An 11,960-nucleotide genomic window follows, 5' to 3' on the forward strand; every position below is an offset into this window, starting at 1 on the left:
CCAAGATCGCACAGCTGCAGAGCGACCAGGGGGCTGAGTTCATGTCCCGAAAGTTCCAGGACTGGGTAAGACATAAGGGCATACATCATTTTCGTACAGCACCTTTTACTCCTGCGCAGAACGGTGTGTCAGAAAAACGCAACGGCATTCTGCAGACCATGGTGCGCAGCCTGATTGCGGATGCTGGGGTTGCGGAATCTTACTTGGCGGAGGCGGTACACTACGCCAACTACACCCTGAACCGCACCTGGAGCAGCGTTGTGAACCAGACCCCATATTTTCTGGTCCACGGTAGGAAGCCAAGTTTGGGACACTTGCATGTGTTTGGCTCCTACGCTTGGGTGCACATCCCCAAGCAGCTGCGGAAGAAGGGGAGATCCGTCTCCCAGAGACTGAGGTTCTTGGGCTATGCCCCTGGCTCCAAGGCCTACCGATTCCTGGGAGAAGGGGACAGGACTGTGACCTCCCAATCTGCCTCCTTCAAAGAGGACTCCAATTGGACCCAGATCCACTCAAATGATCTGGGCCCATACATCAACCAGCCCAGCAAAGCTGCACCAACCAGGACACCGCCTGAGACAACCACAGACCCTGCCACCGACGAGAGCGAGGAACAGGATGAAGAGGTCAGCCTACCTGGTCCAGATGAGGAGGATGAGCCGTCCAGTCCTGAGGGGGAAGACACGCCATCTTCACCTGACTCTTCGCCTCCAGCGATGCTCCAGAGGCCCATGATGCCCAACGCCTGGGACCGAGGGCCTCCACATCCCGGTCGTGAACAGCCAGTCGGCGAAGAACCCGCAGAGGAAAAGGGTGGTGAGTGGCAGGAGGTCAGAAGGTCATAGCGGTCCAACAAGGGTGTCCCACCTAAGAGAATTGACATTGGGTACGTTGCATCCGTCAACAGTGTCGTGGTCACCCCAAAGACTTTCTCTGACATCCAGGAGCTGCCCATTAAAGAACAGGAGAGGTGGCAGGACACCTGCTCACCCTCTCAGACATATTCACCGTCACCTGTCATTGGCTGGCAAGAAGGGGAATTGTTAGGTGTTTTGTGCCAGCCATGGTGTCAGGTTTCGATGTCATCTCAAATAAATTGCACTCCCAAACAATTAATCTTTGCTGAAATATTCCATTTATTGAGTACGACAGATCTGGCCCCGACTTCGTCGTAGCCGATACTAACCCTCTGACCCCCAAACCCTTCCCTTTCCGTTCCCCAATTCTCATCTTCTCATTGGCCATCTTCCAAGTCAGTCTCTCCAACTTCTGACCTCACCCCACAGAAATGTTCCCCCCTCCCATCCCGTCTCCTAGGGGATATTATCTACAGAGAAAAATAAGTAGGTGAAAAGTCAAGCCTCGTCTTTTTATGGCAGCATCAGAATGCTGACATCCGGCCCCTCTCCCATCATTTTTCCAGGGAGGCCTGTTTCAAGAAAAAAAACAAATTAAGTACCGTTACCCTGTCCGAGGGTGTGTCCCACCCCCTTCCGCCTTGCCCGGGTGATCTGCATGGAATTTGGCTATAAGGAGATCAGCTTGGATATTTGTGCTCTTCACCCAGGAAGCCTCTGACAAGGGGTAACCCTTCCACTTAATTAAGTATTGGAGGCGCCCCCTATGCCACCTCGAATCGAGAATTCGCTGTACCTCATAGTGAGTATGGCCCCCAACAACCAGGGTCTCGGGGGGGGTCACGTGGCACTGGCCTTAAAGTTGACCCCACCACAGGCTTCAGGAGGCTGCTGTGGAAAACGGGGTGTATCTTCCCTAGTAACCGGGGCGAGCGCAGTTGTACTGTAACCGGGTTGATTATTTTTTCTATAGGGAAAGGTCCTTTAAATTTCGGGCCCAATTTCTTGCTCGGGAGTCTAAGTCTCAAATACTTGGTGGAGAGATAAACCTTCTCCCCCACTCGGAATGGTCTTTGGGGAGTTTGGTGCTTGTCTGCTTGTTTCTTATAGGATTGTGCCACCTTGGCCAACACCCTCTTAACGTTCTCCCAGGTTTCCCTCAACATATCCATCCAATTGGTCAAGCTGACTGAGGAAGGGGGCTCCCTTGGGTACTCTGGCATGGGGACAAAATCCATACCACTCACTATTTTAAACAGGGTTAATCCCATGCTACTGTGGACAGTGTTATTATACGCGACCTCCGCAAATGATAGGAGGTCTGCCCAATTGGACTGTTGGTAGTTGACATAGCATCTTAAATATTGCTCTATCATGGCATTCAGTCTCTCCGCCCCCCCCCCACATTGGTGCTCGGGTGAAACGCTGAGCTGAGGCCTTGGGATGAACCTATGGATCGTAGGAACTCCCTCCAAAATTTTGCTGTGAACTGGACCCCTCGGTCGGAGATGATTCTTCTGGGTACTCCATGCAGGCGGTAGATGTGTTTCAGGAACAGTTTGGACAATTGGCGGGCTGAGGGTAGCCCGCTGCAGGGTATAAAGTGTGCCTGTTTGGAGAATAAGTCTATTACAGTCCAGATCACTGTGTTGCCACCACTTCTCGGCAGTTCTACTATGAAATCCATCGCAATCTCCTCCCATGGTCTCGTTGGTTCAGCTACTGGTTGCAGCAGCCCGGGAGGGCATCCTGGTCATCCCTTCATCGTGGCGCAGACAGAACAACTTTTTACGTAACTGTCTACGTCCTTTCTCATGTGAGACCACCAGAACTGTCTCCGTGCTAAGTGCAGAGTCTTTAGGAAGCCAAAATGTCCCGCTGGTTTGACATCGTGGCTCCCCTTGAGGATCAGGGTGCGTAGAGTCTGTGGGACATAGACTTTTGTCCCCTTCCATGCTAGGTCATCCCTTTTTGTCAAGAGGTGTTGATTGTCTCGAAACCAGGGGTCCGCTGCTGTTTTGGTTTTGAGTCTTGTAGTTAAGTCACTTGCAGGTTGGCCCTGCTGGTTGCGTCGTTGCCGTCTGGTGACTACCTGACCCACTGCTTGGGTGGAGGGGATGATGGCATTCACTACCTGCTCCCACTCACTGTTGTATTGGGGCATCCGGGAGAGGGCATCAGCCAGAAAGTTCTTCCCCCCTGGGATGTGCTTGAGCTCAAAGTTGAAGCGATTGAAGTATTGAGCCCACCGGACCTGCCTGGGCGACAATTTCCATGGGGTTCTGAGGGCCTCCAGATTCTTATGATCAGTCCAAACTTCGAACTGTTTCTGGCCTCCCTCTAGTAGGTGCCGCCAGGTAAACAACGCCCATCTCACCGCGAACGCTTCCTTCTCCCACACCACCCATCACCTCTCCGTGTCAGTGAGCTTGCGGGAGGTGTAGGCACAAGGTTGTAGATTACCTTGGCTGTTCTTTTGGAGCAGCACGGCCCCCACTGCCACATCACTTGCATCTGCTTGGATAACGAAGGGCTGTTCAGGGTCAGGATGCTTTAAGACAGGTTCTTTTGCAAACATCTCTTTTAGTGTCTCGAATGCCCGTTGGCAGGTCAGGTCCCACTGTAGGGGTTGTCCTGGGCAGGGTTTCATCGCCGGACTCCCTGTCTTTAGGAGGTCTGTCAGAGGTTTGGCAATTCTTGCGAACGAGGGGATGAATTGTCTGTAGAAGTTCGCAAACCCCAGGAAGCTTTGCAGTTGTCTGCGGGTGCGAGGGGGCTGCCACTGTAGAACTGATTGGACTTTGGCTGGGTCCATCTCTATTCCTTTGGTTGATACTCGGTAGCCTAGGAAGTCTAGTCGTGATTGGTGGAACTCGCATTTTGACAGTTTGACATACAGGTTCGCCCTCAGCAGTTTTTCCAGCACTTGGCGGACGAGGCGTATGTGTTCGTCTATGGTCTCCGTGTAAATGAGAATATTGTCCAGGTAGACGAGGACCCCTTTGTAAAGGTGCTCATGTAGGACTTCATTTATCAGCTGCATAAACACCGCCGGGGCTCCTTGCAGTCCAAAGGGCATTACCTTGAAGTGGAAACTCCCCAGGGGGCAGTTGAATGCCGTTTTCCACTCATCTCCTTCCCTGATGCGTATTCGGTAGTAAGCTTCCCGAAGGTCTAGTTTGGTGAAAACTTTTCCTTTGGCCAGGTGGGCTAGCATGTCCTTCATGAGGGGAAGGGGATATAAGTTGTGTACGCAGACAGTGTTGATAACTCTAAAATCAACCACCAGGTGCATAGAGCCGTCTTTCTTCTCTTTGAAAAGGACCGGTGCCGCGACCCGTGGTTTGGCTGGCTCAATGAAACCCCTTTGTAAGTTCTTGTCTATGTAGTTCTGCATTTCCTGCATTTCATGGGGCGTCATGGCATACAGTATAGGTTTAGGCAGTTTCGCTCCAGGGATGATCTCGATAGCACAATCGGCCTCGTGGTGGTGGTGGTGGTGGTGGGTAATACGTCACACTCGGCCTCGCTGAATACCTCTGCAAGGTCTTGGTACTCCCCTGGGATCTGATCTGTGTCATAAGAGCTGTCGGATACGGCCGACAGTTGCTCCGCTGTACCCTCAGGGAGGGGCCCTTGTGTTGGCGGTGTCTTCTTTTGCTGAGGTGGGAGGGATTGGGGTCCCTGCATGGGGGGCATCTCCCCTGCTTGGGGTGGCAGGGGTTGGGGGCCCTTTGCTATCCTCAACCTGCGGGTCCCCTCTTGCCACCAGATGATTGGACCCCATTTGTCCAGCCACAAGAGTCCCAGTATGACTGGGCCTGTCATCTTGGGGGCTATTATGAACCGGATCATTTCCCAGTGATCTGCTAGCTCCAGCCTCACTGGCTTGGTCAAGTGTGTGGCATAAGTTCCCCCCAGTAAGTATCCATCAACTTGCTCAAATCGAATTGGGTGTTTGAGCTTTTTAGCTCGGATCCCCAATTTTAGGACTGTGGGTAGGTTGATCAGGCACCTCGTGCTGCCAGAGTCTATTAGGGCTTGGAAAGTCCCTTGGGTCTCAGTTTTCGGGGCTGTTAGGCGTATGGGGAAAAGAAAAGGATGGACAGGTCCACTCACCATCGGGTCGTCTTCACCCTCATCCTCGCTGTCATAAGATTCGGGGGATTGAACTCCCTCATCTGGGATTCCTCTTGTTTCGGTCAGGTGAGTGAAGACCTCCGGGCCCTCGGGAGCTTTCCGTGGCACGTGGGTGGCGCGTTTGGGCCCTCGTTCCGGTCATGCCTTGGGTGGTGGATCTGGACTCGGTCTAGGGGTTCCACACATTGCTTCCAGGTGACCAATCCCCCCACATCTGTAGCACCTCAGCGGGCTCCGTGGGACGACTGGCCAATGGGTGGGCTGTGGTGCTGCAGTTCCTCGCCTACTGGGTGGCCCCTGGTCTGTTTGGCCTCTCTCCTTGTTATCTGGTTGCTTCGACATGTCGTTGGCCCGCAGCCCTCTGTCGACTTTTATCACTACCCAGAACCATTCGGAGAGTCGGTTCCGGATGTCTCGATAAGCGGTCACTTGGGCAATTCTCTTATCTAGGCTTGTCCTAAAGAAGTACACCAGCAGTCGCTCTGGTAGGGGAGGCAGGGTCCCAATGACTCTCCTGAATTCACGGACATGCTCTCTGATGGGCTTCCCCTTCTGCATTAGGTTTCTGAGCTCGTCCTCCACATAGGGGTCCTCCTCTGCCTCCTTGAACCGGGCTCGTAGTAGTTGTAAGAACCCGTCTGCGTCTTGCAGTTGGGGGGCCCTGTTCTTGTAGAGGGCTGCTGACCACCTCCTTGCTTCTCCCTCCAACCCTTCTGAAATGGTACTCACTAGGGCTCTGGGGAATGGGTAGAGGTGTCCATAACGCTCTATGTAGATCTCAGCGGTGTTGAGGAATTGGGCTAGGTGGTCTGGGTTGCCATCAAACTTCCCTCTGAACCGGGGTGGCTCCTCCCTCACTGCCCTCTCCTCCCAGTGCGGGGGTCTGTAAGTCTGGCCTCGGTGCTGATGGTCCTCTTCCTCATCTCTCATTCTAGGGTAGGGAGGTGCTGTCCCATCTAGGCTGCTCTGCTTGCTGGGCCAGGGGGGAACCCATGGATGCATTTTTGGACTCCTTCTCCTTCTGCTAGGGAGGGGGGAAGGGCTGCGCTTCAGCCTACGGCCTCTCGGTTCAGCAGCCCAAACTGGTTCTCTCTTTTCCTTTGGTCTGCATGATGGCCCCTCCTCCCAAAGGATGGCATGGTCAAATTTCTCCTTCAATTCATCTATGGGGCTATCGAGTGGCTTCCTTGAAATTTCTTGGTGCCTGGCCTGCTGCCAGTCCCATAGCCAGTCTGCCCTCCCCAATTCACTTAGGGGTTTCCCCTTCTCCTGCACGTTTGGGAAGGGAAACTCAACCTCTGCGGCTTTTGGCAAAAACCCCGAGTACTTATCTGCCTTCTTCTTGGCTTGCAGCATGATCGTCTGACCTTGGCTATCTTGCAACTTTGCCAGGGGAGACGGGCAGGGTTGAGATTTCGTGGCTTCCAAGCTGGCTGGAATCAAGGCTGGCTCTTTTCCAGTTGCCTGGATTAAACTTTCTTCAGATAATTTACTCTCAGCCATGGCGTCAATTGAATATCTCCATTCACTCCATATGTCTTGGAGGGAACTGGAGGATTGGAGGTTAGCCAGCTTGGCTTGGAAAGGAGTATCGGCTATCTGTCAGGTTTCGATGTCATCTCAAATAAATTGCACTCCCAAACAATTAATCTTTGCTGAAATATTCCATTTATTGAGTACGACAGATCTGGCCCCGACTTCGTCGTAGCCGATACTAACCCTCTGACCCCCAAACCCTTCCCTTTCCGTTCCCCAATTCTCATCTTCTCATTGGCCATCTTCCAAGTCAGTCTCCCCAGCTTCTGACCTTACCCCACAGGAATGTTCCCCCCTCCCATCCCATCTCCTAGGGGATATTATCTACAGAGTAAAATAAGTAGGTGAAAAGTCAAGCCTCGTCTTTTTATGGCAGCATCAGAATGCTGACACATGGCAGTCTCTTCAAAGGCCACCAGATGGGGGCAAAGAGGCACCTTTGATCCCACTGGTGGGTCAAGGGGCTCCAGCCCCTGCAGCCCCATTGGGGAGAGTTAATGGCCCTCCGGCCCCCTCACACTCCTTGTAAGGGAGGGGCCAGGGACCCCTATAAGAACCCCTGCACAGGGGCTGCTCCCTGCCTTTTCCTTTTACCCTTTTCCCTTTTTCCCTGCTCTTGTTCTAGTCTCCTATGGGACTGACCCATGGGCTCAATCCAGGCATGGATGCCTCCATGCCTGGGAACTTATTTTACTCTACTTTTACTTCTAAATAAAGACTTAATTTGATTGCATCCTTGCGTGTTGACCTTTTCTTGGAAGCGCCCTCAACGAACCATCGTTCTTCGTGAGATCCCTCACAAAGGATTTTAAATTACAGGAAAGGGTGTATATTAAACATTAGGAAGAACGTCCATAGGGCAGAAGTATTTCACAGTGGAACCACCTGTTTTGGTAGGGACTGGACTTTCATTTGAATTTTTAAGCAGAGACTAGATCACTTATCAGAGATGCTGAAAAAAAGGGGCTAATTAGCAGGATGATGGACAACCTTTATGGTTCTTTCCTGTGCTCTGACTCTGTGAAAGAAGCCATTTGCCTTCAAAGTGGAAGCAGATTTATTTTTCCTGGAAGGCTCCAATTTCAGAACTGCTCACCATCAAAATTCCTGCTACTAGGGTAGAGATTAAAGAGACATTTTCAGACATGTCAACAGGGAGGCAAGACTGCATTGGCAATTTTCTGGATAACTCATACCATTTTGTCTCTTCAAATTTTCCAGAATCATCTTATGACCCTTAAGATGAACTCTAGAGCAATTAGGATCATATGATCTCAGTGCTATCCCCCTTTGTCTTCTTAAATTTTGAATATTTTAGAGATACAATCTATTGGAAGGTTCAATTATAAAATATCTCATTTAGAAGGCCCTTAAAGGTAGTAGTGGAACTTTGGTGGGGAATTACGATAGGATGATGCCCTCCAAAGGAGTGGAGAGATATTGCAGCCAAGAACACTGGCTGGCAGGCTGGCATAATCTCCATGGATCAAAGGGAGATCATGAGATAACCCATGTGCAGTCTGGACAGCAGCTCCTTGTTAGTAAACTACAAAAGCTGAAATTGTTTGTGGCTGTCTCAGTATTTGAGCTGCCAGGAGTCTGGGAGGGTCTAGGACAGGGGTTGGCAACCCGTGGCTCTGCAGCCGCATGCGTCTCTTTCGGCCCTCTGCTGCGGCTCCCTGTCAGATGATCCCACCATTGGCTAGCCCTGCTCATCCCTTCTCAGTCACTCCTTGCCTGGCCTGAGAAGGTAAGGGAGACAATGGGGGATGGAGACTCGCTCCATATTCCAGAGCAGGAGCGAAGCCCCCCTGTACTTGCCTTTGCACAGCAACAGCATTCCGCCTTCGTCATGGTACATTTGCACTCAAGGCAGCCCTTGCCTCCCACTGCTTCAGGCTCAGAGCTGTAAGCCGCTTCGGGCTCGGAGCTGTTGCTGCCTCCATGGCCTGCCCGCTGCTCTCACAGCGCCTTGCGCAGCACAGTGAAATTCAGCTTGCTTCACAATGGGGGAGATGGGGTCTTCTCCTCCTCCTGGATCCCATTATGACACAGAGCCACAATGCGACCCTGCCCCACTCGCCCCTGGCAAGAGAGAGAGACAGAGAGACAGAGAGAGAGAGACACAGAGAGAGAGAGAGACAGACAGACAGACACACAGAGAGAGAGAGAGACAGAGAGAAAGAGAGAGAAAGAGAGAGAAAGAGACAGAGAGAGGGAGGGAGGGAGGGAGGGAGGGAGGGAGGGAGGGAGAGACAGACAGACAGAGAGAAAAGAGAGAGAGACACACACAGAGAGAGAGGTGAACAACACACCCGAGGCCGGGTTTGGCAAGAGGTGGCTGGGAGGGGAGGGGTGAGGCGGTCCCAGGTGGGGCAAATAATTTAACAGCCAGTTCTCTGCCCTAATGATCGGCTGGGTAGGTGTGGCGGGGGGGGGGGTTGTCACTGCGTTCTTGTATTTCCCAGCTGAGCTTCATATTTTTGGACTAATAGACTTACTGTAGTTTGCCAAGTTCCTTATCAGTATTTTTACTGCGCATGTCCTACATTCCATTTTCCTTCGTTACTACTCTTTCCTTTGTTCTCTCTGCCAGGAATGGTCTGGCAGAGGAATGCTGCCAAGATGTAGCTAACTAGATAGATAGATGTTTTGTTACTTTTACAAATAAAAGAGTTTTATTAGAGAATCCTTCTTCAGGTTTTATTTCAGAATATTGCAACTTGGAGAAAGCCACGGTCCATCCTCTAATTAATGGTGAGATTTTCCCAGAGCTAAAAATGGGATCAATCAAAACCCTGACACCTGGTAGCAGTCGGACGGTTGAAATTATGGTTTTTTCCATAATTGTTATTTCTGATAAGACCGCCTAGGCTAATTAGCTAGATGATTGATTTTACGACTGAGGAACATTAATTAATCTATCTGCTAAGATGCCGAAACAGAAGAAAAAAGGCAAAATGAAACTAAGACCACTCTTCGTAAATGATTTGATTGATCTTTCCAATGAAGAGGTGGCAGACAGAAGATTTTCAGATTTCCAGCTCCTTGCTACAGCCACGCAACTTGAACAAGAAGGGGCCATGGGTGAGGAAGATCAAAAAATGCTTTTGGAAACGCGTCAAGGGAGAGATAACAGAACAGCTGCTTTTGAAGATAATGAATTGCGACTGAGGTCGGTAGCTTTTTCTTCTCAATTTGCATGCTATAAATCTATCCTCCCGGAGCCCTCAGATTACGATGTGCTTGGTGCTAGGCCAAGAACGTTTTCACAAACTGCTGAGCATTCTTCCTCACACATAGAGAGAGAAGTAATTTACTATCCTTCTCAAAGCCCTGAACTCACTCGGCGTGAGATGGCCATCAAATTCTATCGTGAGCACGTAAAATATTATGAAAATGAACTGTCTTGGTTCAAGAGGGATTTGTCCATGCTTGAGCAAGATAAGACAGAGCCTCGTGACATAAGAATCTCTAAAAGCGCCATCTTGTTTTCTTCCTCAGAGCCAAAGACACACCCCCTGGTGGATTCTGTGTCAGGCCAATTAAAACAGAGAGCAATGCACACGTCACATAAAAGTCTCCCTGATCAAGTTACATGTAAACCTGCCACGCAGTCATTTCTTGTAACTGGGCTGCCCGAAGCTAAAGGTGCAGCACCATCTGCTGGCGAAAGTAATTTACTACAGGAAGCTGAAAGAGAACGGAGCTTAGATGAGCACTTTGAATTATTACAGCAGACCCTGGCAAACCTGTCTCTAACTCACTCAGAGATTCAAGCTGAAATGCCACAAGTGTCTCCACAGACCCCATCTCCAACACCCCCTGGTGGTGCTGGTGTCTTTTTAGATGGAACACAACCACGCTCAATGCAGCAAAGGCAAGCTCAAGCACAAATGGCAGCTGGAATACAGCAGATTCCAATGCAACAGCAGCCACAAATGCCTGCATATGTGCCACAGCCACAAGTGCAAACAGGGCCAGCTCCCGGTCCACCTCCAATGGCACAACCAAGACCATTTTTAGGTCCACAACAGGCACAGCAAATACCACAGGCATTTCTGCCAGCACAGCCAGCATACCAAATGCATGCTCCTTACCAGGCATTTTCTGTCTCTCCACTAACTGGTGAGTCAAAACTAAAAATGTCAGGACATAACTATAAAGCCTGGGTCAGTGAGATTACACTATTGCTTCTTAGAGAAGGCACTCACTGCATGATTTTTAACCCTCCTGCACAGCCATGGACTTTTGCAATAAGAGATTTAGAGATTAGAGCTCGCACAACATTATTGATGTCCATGGATACTGAACTGCAGGTCACTTTTCCACCAGATACAACAGCCCGACAAATTTGGGCTCAATTGGAAAATTGCTACAGGCCTGTCTCAATTGAATCTTCATGTTTACTCATGTCTGAACTCCACGGTTCGAGATTGAAACCCGGTGAACAAATTGGAGGGCATTTGACCAAACTGAGAGGAATCAGAACAGAATTGAGAGAAAGAGGCCATAATATTGAAGATATTCAAATGATCAGCATCATCATTAACTCATTGAATTATGAATGGAAAGATGCTGTTACAAAAATTAACCAAGTCCCAATTGCTCAACGCACAGTGGACAATGTCTGTAGACTTTTAATTGAAGAAGAGGCATTCATGTTGGCCACGCCACATTTGAGAGGATCACCCGCATCAAGAGCTCCAGCTAGGCGCCCCTTCCGAGGAAGAGCCTACGCTCCAAGGATGCCAAGGTGCAACACCTGCAATCGTGTGGGACATGCCACCCGGGATTGTCCCCAACAAGTTCCAGCTCCCGTCTCATACCAGCCCAGAGGAACAGACTCCAGAGGCAGAGGCAGAGGCGGAAGACAAGGTCGTCGTGGTCCCTGGCGTGATCCACAAGCTCCACTCACCACATTGGCTTTAACCAATGATCCACAACTTCAACCTGAGTACGACAGACGACTCCTGTGGACTTTGGACAGTGGTGCAGCATTGCATGTTACCTACAGAAAGGAACTTTTTACAGAGATGCATGAGCCTGAACCTGAACTACGTGAACTTTATTCTTTTTCAAATCATCCTTGTCAGGTCAAAGGAAAAGGAACTGTTTATGTTGAAGAGCTCGATGCATTCATTCCTGATGTTTATTATATACCAACAGCAACCAGTAATTTGCTTAGTCAGAGTCACTTGTCTAGAATGTTAAAATTCCAGGTTCACCACCTTGAAAATGCAAGTTACATAGTTAAAGATGGAGATATTGTTGCTGGAACCATATTAATTGGTGGTGTTTATTACTTAAAGCCAAAGCCTACAACACAAACACAGGCAAGTATACAAACTCCAAAAAGGGAGAGCACAGGCCCAGAGAGAGATGCTCCAGTGAGAGATCCTGTTGCTATTCCGAAGGGTCCTAAAG

At 50.1% G+C, this 11,960-nt stretch overlaps 1 protein-coding gene across 1 annotated transcript; it reads left to right on the forward strand.

Moving 5' to 3' along the window:
- Positions 1 to 9,466: 9,466 nt before the first annotated feature.
- Positions 9,467 to 11,332, forward strand: LOC139317692 (uncharacterized; the record flags this gene model as incomplete). The annotated part of the gene is made up of 1 exon (XM_070944770.1): positions 9,467 to 11,332. A coding segment is annotated over exon 1 (1,866 nt), but the record flags the coding sequence as incomplete, so codon positions are not given.
- Positions 11,333 to 11,960: the final 628 nt, after the last annotated feature.

This window comes from Pituophis catenifer, unplaced genomic scaffold (genome assembly GCF_029215685.1).
Source record: "Pituophis catenifer annectens isolate HBS135680 unplaced genomic scaffold, rPitCat1.0.hap2 SCAF_5, whole genome shotgun sequence".
Taxonomy (NCBI): domain Eukaryota; kingdom Metazoa; phylum Chordata; class Lepidosauria; order Squamata; family Colubridae; genus Pituophis; species Pituophis catenifer.